Consider the following 8,064-nt stretch of genomic DNA (forward strand, 5'->3'; position numbering starts at 1 on the left):
AAGCGCTCCACCCCTGAGCCCCAGCCCCGCCCCAGGTCTAGGTTTCTCCTGGCTCCTTAGAGGCTGCAGTGAAAAGGACACAGTGACCTGAGGTGTGCGGGGTCCCGTTACGAATCTGGCTGAAATGGTCCTGTTCCTGTATTCAGAGAGCCACTGTGCCATTTTGTTTTCTTTTCTAAGTCTTTGGACTACTGCGATTTCGCCCACAGTCCTACACAGTTCCTCCTCGGAACGAATGCACTTGGCTCTGACGCCGCGGGGCTGTCTGCAGCTGGCCCGTCGACAGGGAAGAGAGGGCGCTTCCCAGGGCTGCCGTGTGCTTACCACTGAGAAGAGGCCTATTGTGTTGGTACGCTGCGGGCAGCGGGCCGATGTCCTCCATCCTGTGGCTCATGACCCGCGCCAGGTGGCCCGTGTGGTGCAGGCTTCCCACGACGATGCTGTGGAGGTACACGGGCTCGATGAAGTGACAGAGGAGAGCTCCTTGCAGTCCCAGGACATTCCACCTGGAATGAAAAGCAAGGGCGGAGTGGGTGGGATTCTCTCACAGCAGCCCACCCAGGGCACCCGGGAGCAGGCCTGTGGCGCAGCCTGGGCTCCTTTCTGCCCTTCAGCAGACTGGAGCTCGAGGTGTCCCTCTTCCCATCATGCAGATGCCCCAGGGGCTGCCTGGGAGCTGCCCAGCCGCCGCACAGCCATCAGGCTGGCTTTGGCCTGTGGCCACTAATGACTCTGAGCGGCTGGAACGCGGTGGGACTGAGCTCCAACAGCGCCTCTGCATGTTAATAAACTCAGCTTCCTTTTCTAGAAAATGAGTTGTTAGACGTAGAAGCAGCTACGTGTTCTCTCGGGGACTTAAAATTAGATTCTTTAAAAAAGACACTCTGTCCCCAAAGCCAGCCTGAATTTTTCTTCATATTAGCTGAGAAATATCAGAAATGCAATTCATTTATTTCAGTTTAGAGAAAAATACTGTCTTTCACTCTCTTTGTCCTTAGCAGTCAGAATGACCTACTGCGTTGAAATTAAATGACATTAATAAATGACCTTGTTTTGGTCTAGGGATGATTGCGATTTTAGAAGTCCAGATCAGAGAGAAAAAGACAAGGCCATTTTCTTTGAAATAAATATAGCTCCATGCAAATGGAGCTTCTTCAAGCAAAGATGTCAGGAGCACTGGAAGGTTTTTTCCCCCTTAAATTCTGGTGGGAAGACTTTCCTGTCTGTTATTTAAGGCAACATTTTGTGGTTTTCACTCTAAATAATGTGTTTAAAATCCAGCCTCCATCGGTGGCAAGCATTATGCAGCTAATTTCTTACATCATTGTTCTTTTCATTAATTAACATTTCTCCACTGTTCCAGCAATTATTGTGGGGCTTCCATGCCGTACATCTCTTTTCATGATTAATAAGGAGTCATTATATCTCCCTTCCCGAAGCAGTCAATTAACACAGAATTCTTTCCATTAATTACCGAATGTCTCTCTACCTGGAGAGCAATCTGCTCTGAGAACCTGTGACACCAATTGCTTTAAAAAGTTCTCTTTAAATTTTATTCCAAAAACACAAGCAATTTAGCTGGCGATATTAATTTGCCTCAGAAGCATCGCGGTGAATGAGAAACATCTTTTAATCTCATGCAAGAAAAGGCAGCCATCTGGCTGGTTAGGATTTCAGGGAGTAACTCTTACACTCTCCCTCCGTAAATGCAGGTCATTAAAGTAATGTGTTCATCTACATAAAACTCCAAAGGAATATAAAAGGTAATATTTATATACAAACAATTTAGTCCTACAATTTAAACAGTCATTGGTTTTATGAAACATTTACTTTAGTCTATCAGATTTGCATAGCTTCATTTAAAAAATATCGTGGTCATTTCTATCAGTCACATTCTCTCAGAAAGTAAGGAAAAGCCTGTCCTTGGACACACATACTCCAATTAGAGGGCGAAGGTCAAGAGGTTTCCAGGGAAAGGACATTTCTGGAAGAAACCTGGGTATTTTTTACTGATGTTTAGGGACCTTTCCATTTGTCAGCAACGTTCCTGCCTCGACCTGTATTTTCACTACTCTGCTCTGACATGGCGAATGTGATTCTTCTCTTTTCCCCAATGACTTACAGAATGTCTGCAAAATCCAGCAGAGTTTTGTGGCACCTGAGTTTTTCCTTGAAAGAAAAAAACACTAATGGTTTTGAATATCCACCAGGGCTGTGGCTTAGTCTCTTAAATTTGAGCTGAGAAGAAAGACCCACAGCCAAAGAGAAATATAACACAGCTGCCTTGACTTTGTGTTTTAAATGCCTCCTTTTCAGATTTGAAGATGGTGAGAAAGTGTGCCAGGAGAGGTGACCGTTAGAACAAAGGATGCTGCGGAGGAAAGCATGCCAATAAGAGGTCAGGGTCACAGCAGAGGCTGCTGGGAAAGTGCTCCAAGAAAAGGCTTCCGTCTGAGCAAAGGCTCTGGGCTACCTTCTAAGAGGGGCCTATTAGGTCTCAGACTGTGAATGCAATTTAAAAATTTCTCCCCAATTAAAAGCAGGGGGATGTACAATTCTCCATTGATAACAAAGCACCCCTTGGAACAGCAAAGCAAGAAAAAATAAAATTAGCATCCCCAGAAGAGACATCATAGTATTCGAGACTGTTGAAGTATCAGCTTTGAACAAAACTTCTGGAACAGATCTGAGTGGTTCTGATTCTATAGGATCATCTAAAGACAAATAACTTCTATAACTGGTTTCTTCCTAATAACCTTTACGATAAAGAGAAAACCAACCTTCTCCTTGCCTGGCTATAGGACTTTAAACTTATTCAACTAACACAATCAATAAAACCAAATGTCTTTCTGAATATGAACTGGAGAATCTCGGCTTTCAGAATTGAATGGAAAAATACCTCTCCTTTTGTTCAAATAGCTGATATTACCACAATGTTGACAGAAAAAAAAATCCCATGTCTAGTTTTCAATATAGATAATCCCTAAATAAATATATTTTTCTCTGTTTGTCAATCATTGAAATACCACAGATAAGTGGGGAGAGATCTGGGGAAAGACAGCCTTTCTTTAGCCAAGAGATGCAATCTCCTTGTGGAGTTCAAACCATAGCCTCCCAATATCAGTGGGAACATGACAAGATTCCGTATAGGATAGGCCCCATGGGAGACCATCTCCACGCCGGTGGCCTTGGAGACAGGCAGAGTAGCAATCACTGTTGTGAATTTTGAACAGTTCATCTTCCTGGCTATTGTTTTCACTACCTCAGTGTGGCCTCCGGAAAGGACGCTGTTCTCCAAAATCATAGTGTAGGGGTGGCAACGGTTTCAGCCGCCTGTGTGTGTCTTCTTCTGTGTGTCTCCCTCTTCTGAAGACCTGGCCTCTCCCCATGCAGTGTGAACTTCCTTCACTCTCTTCATCTGGGGGCGGATTTGCCCGCCCTCTGAATACACCACCACATCCTGTGGGGAAAGCTCCCCATACCTGCCCGCAGGATGTGGGGTTCAGGAGGGGTGCTGAGGACCCAGTGTTCACACTCTTCAGAGCTGTGCCAGGGCACTGTGGTGGAACTGTGGTCTTCAACTTTGCCTGCACACCAAAGCATCTGGAAGACTCGAGAGTCCCTGGGCGTGGGGTGTCTGTGTCCCCATAAACCTTCTGGCATGACTGGTTGGGCTCAGCCTGGGCATCTGCCTTTCCAGTGCACCTTCCATTGTTCTTATATGAGCCAGGGTTGAGAACTTCTGAGCAGAGTACTTAACGCAGATTTTTGGAGTCCAGAGAGGTCAAATGTACGTCCACAGTCTGGTCCACTAGGCCATCCTGGGACACTTACTGCTGCCTAGAGCACCAGCCAATTTGGCATGAACCAGCCTTACTTGGGAACTTGGCAGAAAAGCAAATTCCCAGGCCCCACCCCAAACCTGCACTGGCTCCCCTGAAGTGGCCTGCCCAGGCACAGGTGCCACCTGCCCTCCTTTTGTGTCTTCTGTGTGGCTGCCTCCCTCTCCTAAGGACATGCTGCCTGGCCTCTCCGGACTCAAGTTAGTACACATTCTTCCTCCAGAAGCCCCTCCCTTGGGGTAGGTAGAGTAGGTGTTCTCGCTCAGTGTGAGCCGCCCATGGCGTTGTCCTGGGTGGATGAGGCCACTCTCTTGTTTTCTTTTCATGTGGGTGGTATCTCTTGTTCACAGACCCAGGCTGCTCATTTTGTTTTGCAGATCTGGGCTTCCCAGCTTGTCTGGGCAGAGTCCCTGGGGATGGGCTGCCAGCTGTGTCTCTGGTGGGAATCAACGCCACTCTGCCCACTTCATGAGGTTGTTGCAGCAGAGACAGGTGGAAGCTGGAGCAGCATTCTTGATCTGTTGCTATTGCTTTTATAGATTTGATAAGCATGATTGAATCAATCACTCCTTTCATCATTAGAGATTGTGCAAAATTTCATTTCAAAGTTGTCATAAAAATCATCATGCAATCTATGTGAAGGGAGTGAAAAGACTTTTAAACTGAACTGAATATTTGGGTTGGACGTTTGTAAGTGCAGTCATTATAAAGGGACCTGCATCTTGAGATGAGATAAATGAACAATGCTGTCACTTAACTTTGGTAGACTTGCTAAACTTTCAGGACAGGGTACCTGCTGATAAATCAAGAAGGAAGGATGTCAGAGTATCTTCCCCAGGTGGGCAACATGCAGGGAGAAGGAGGGTGAGATGGGCTGGAGAGGATACCGAGCCGCAGCTGCGCATGCTCGGAAGGAGCCTTCGCTCTTCGCAGTCGGAGTGTAAGTTTGGAAATCAGTGCCTCACTCTCTAGAGAGTAGCTATCATTTTTTTACAGTTCATTTTTATGGAGAAAGTTTTAATCTGTTCATTTAAAGACACATTGTGATCAATAATCAAGCTCAGGCACTTAAAATTAGAAACCATATCTAAAGGAGCATTAGTTCCAGAAGATTTAGATTTTTATATGCCACTCAACTTTTGCTTCTTAGAGACAAAGGCAAAAAACACCACACTGGTTTCCCTCATTCTTTAAGGATGCCTTGTGGTGAGAGTTTAATAAAATGAAGAGAGCCAGAAAAACAGACCGCATCTACAGAATACGGGACGTGACAATGACGTTTGCCATCATCTGTCCTCTGCTCCATGGTGGGGCAGGGTTTGTTGGTCACGTGCTACTCAACCTTAATCTGTGGTGTTAAAGGTCAGTTTTCACTGACGAGGTGAAATGATCACTTTGTGTAGTTTCATTCAGTCTTCAGGGGTGATATTATTGGTGGGATTTTAGGAGCAGATTTTACTGTGATTTTCTCTGGTTCCATGATTTTCCAGAGAGATGAGCTAAATAAGTAGCTCCTCTTACCTTGCTGTGCTAGTTTCCCAAGATTTGTAGCAGGTAACCCCAAACAGCGTGACTCGAAACAACTGGAATGCATCTCTTACAGTTCTGGAGGCCAAAGTCCTGAAATTGAGGTGTTAGCAGGAACCTGCTTCCTCTGGAGACTCGGCAGCAGAATGGGGGGCACGCCTTCACCTCTTCCAGCTGTGGGTGGCTGCGGCAGTCTTGGTGTTCCTTGGCTTGTGGCGGGGGCCCTCAGATCTCTGCCTCTGAGGTCATGTGGCCTCCTCCTCCGTGTGTGTTCTTGTGTGCCCGTCCACAGGCCTCCTCTGCCTCCCCCTTAGGAGAATACTGTAGTCACACTTAGAAGGATCTGCTAGGGTAGGCCCCTCCACCTGCCATCCCTAACTTAATCCTGCTGCAGATGGCTTCACTCACCCGCTGGACCTATCTTTGGGGGGCACCATCCAGCTCCCTCCATCTGAGGCTATGTCATCTGTCCCCTGTTTAGGAGAGCCTACTGTTTACCCTTCACTGTGGGTGGGCTCCTTTGTAACTCCACTTTGAGGAGCAAGTGTGAACTCTGAGATTTGGAGAAAAGCTTTCTAACAAAGGTTATTTTTGGAAACGTCATTCACAGCAGCAATCCTCTAGAAACACCCCAGACATCCAGTGAAGGGCAGCCATTTAGTCCTCAGCGTAGCTCTTAGGCGTAGTATTACGCATGCGTTAAAGCACTTGTTATTTTTAAAAAGAGCCATGATTGTGGTGTTAAGCAATGGCTGGAAGCAAACTAGTGTACATGGAAAAATCCTAACAGGAAAAAATGTCAGTAAAAAAGAAAAGGTTGATGGGAATATAGCAACAGTTGACTGCTGTTTTCTGTGATTGTTGGGATATTGGCTGCTATTTCTTCTTTTCACTTTTTTCTTAATTGTGTCTGACTTTTTAATGAAGGAAGTCTTCAAATATAAAATCTCATTCACTATGCACTGTCTTTTCTGCAGTGTGACAGGTTATTTCTTGATACTTTCTTGATTGATTGTTCCTTTTTGATCTGGGGACATTTTTATAAGATTGCATGCTTAAATACCTCATGGGCTCCATAACCAGGTCTCTGAACTTGTCCACAAAGACTCAGGCAGTTCTCTGGAGCAGACTTTCCAGGTGCTTGTCCCTGGTGTATCTTAACACCAAGGTCTGTGGTCGCAGAGTCTTTGTTTTCTGTACAAAGTCAGTTTGCCCATGAGAATGTGGGGTGTGGGTGGGTAATTCTTCCCTCTTGGAGCATTTTAACTAGTTTTTATCTTTAACATAGTATTTTTCTCTAAGATTTTAACTGAAATCTCTTTTAGATGAAACACCTAAAAAGGAAATTTCACTTTCAAAAGATATTCAGGGCCCATGAATTTTCTTGGTAATTCTGATGACTGATCCAAACCAAAGGAATCTGATTTTGTTTCATGATATGTTCATTATCAAAATTATTATTATTATTTTTTTGGTACCAGAAATTGAATTTAGGGGCACTAGACCCTGAGCCATATCCCCAGCCCTAATTTGTATTTTATTTAGAGACAGGGTCTCATTGAGCTGCTTAGCACCTTGCTTTTGCTAAGGCTGGCCTTGAACTCACGATCCTCCTGTGCCAGCTTTCTGAGCCACTGGGATTACAGGCACATGCCACTGTGCCTGGTGAAGAGAAGATTCTTACCAGCTGAAGATAGTCCTTTTTCTTCTGGAGCCAACAAGCACCTGATGAATGACCAGGGCTGTTATGGAGCAGAGGTAGGATGGAGGTCCTGCCTTCGTGAACGGGCTGGGGTGCCCACCTGCAGCTTAATCACGGATTCCTTAGAGAGCAGGACAGTGTCTAAGTGGAGCACGGAGAACTGGCTTGGGGAGAGCTCCAGGAGGTTTATGAATGGTGAGGAAACCTCACCTGGGTAGCGAGACGTGGGCAAGAACCTTCCGTTCCCAGCATGCGGGCTGATTCTCTGATGATGGAGAGACATTAATTCATTAAACGATTCCTAGAGAAGTTAAGGTCTCATGAAAGAGTTGCGACACTGGTCACCAAAGAGCCGATCTGCTTCTGGTGAGGTTGTAACCTGCAAGAGGGTGCTGGCTGGTCGGGTGGCCCCAGCGAGAAACCTGGTCCCTTTCACTTGACACTCATGTCTTCACAGGGGAGAGGTGGTCACCATAGGAGTTCTAGAGAAAGTCCAAAGTCACTCAGAGGACAGAGGGAGGACTGCTCTGGGACATGAGGTGACACGTAAGAAAATGTGAGGGAGGTTTTCTCCGTGATGTTTTATGGCTTGCAATAAACCCCGGAAAAAATTCAAGTTTTCCTTTTCCATAGACGGTTCTTACCCTTGACTTTGTAAAATGGAATCAAGTGTTATTCATGAAGCTTCATACTCAGAAGGGTGCCCGTGGTCACCTAAGCAGATTATTACCCAGGTGTCACCCTACAAAGGTGACACCTGTGCTTTGGGTTTTGCTGTGTAGGTGGGAAATAACTAGCTGCATTGTTTATTTAGATCTGTGGAACCAACAGGCTCTGACTCACTTTTCACTGATATTGAAGGGTATTTGCAGAGAACCACAGATGTGTGTAGTGGAGGTACTTGTCCCACCTTCATTAAAAATGCAATTTTATTCATCTGTTTTCTTCTTAACACATAAAAGTCATATGAAATAGAGGATGAAAAAAAGTCAG

The 8,064-nt window shown here is 45.5% G+C and overlaps 1 protein-coding gene across 3 annotated transcripts in view; it reads right to left on the minus strand.

Moving 5' to 3' along the window:
- The window catches only part of ADARB2 (adenosine deaminase RNA specific B2 (inactive)), a 487,529-nt gene that overhangs the window by 19,845 nt on the left and 459,620 nt on the right, over nt 1–8,064 (minus strand). For all 3 annotated transcript variants that reach the window (XM_079107790.1, XM_079107789.1, XM_079107791.1), the window contains one exon: nt 325–506. In XM_079107790.1, coding sequence (XP_078963916.1) covers nt 325–506 — 182 coding nt within the window. The remainder of the gene's footprint in view (nt 1–324; nt 507–8,064) is intronic.

The sequence above is a fragment of the Sciurus vulgaris genome, assembly GCF_902686455.1.
Source record: "Sciurus vulgaris genome assembly, chromosome: 12".
Lineage (NCBI taxonomy): Eukaryota > Metazoa > Chordata > Mammalia > Rodentia > Sciuridae > Sciurus > Sciurus vulgaris.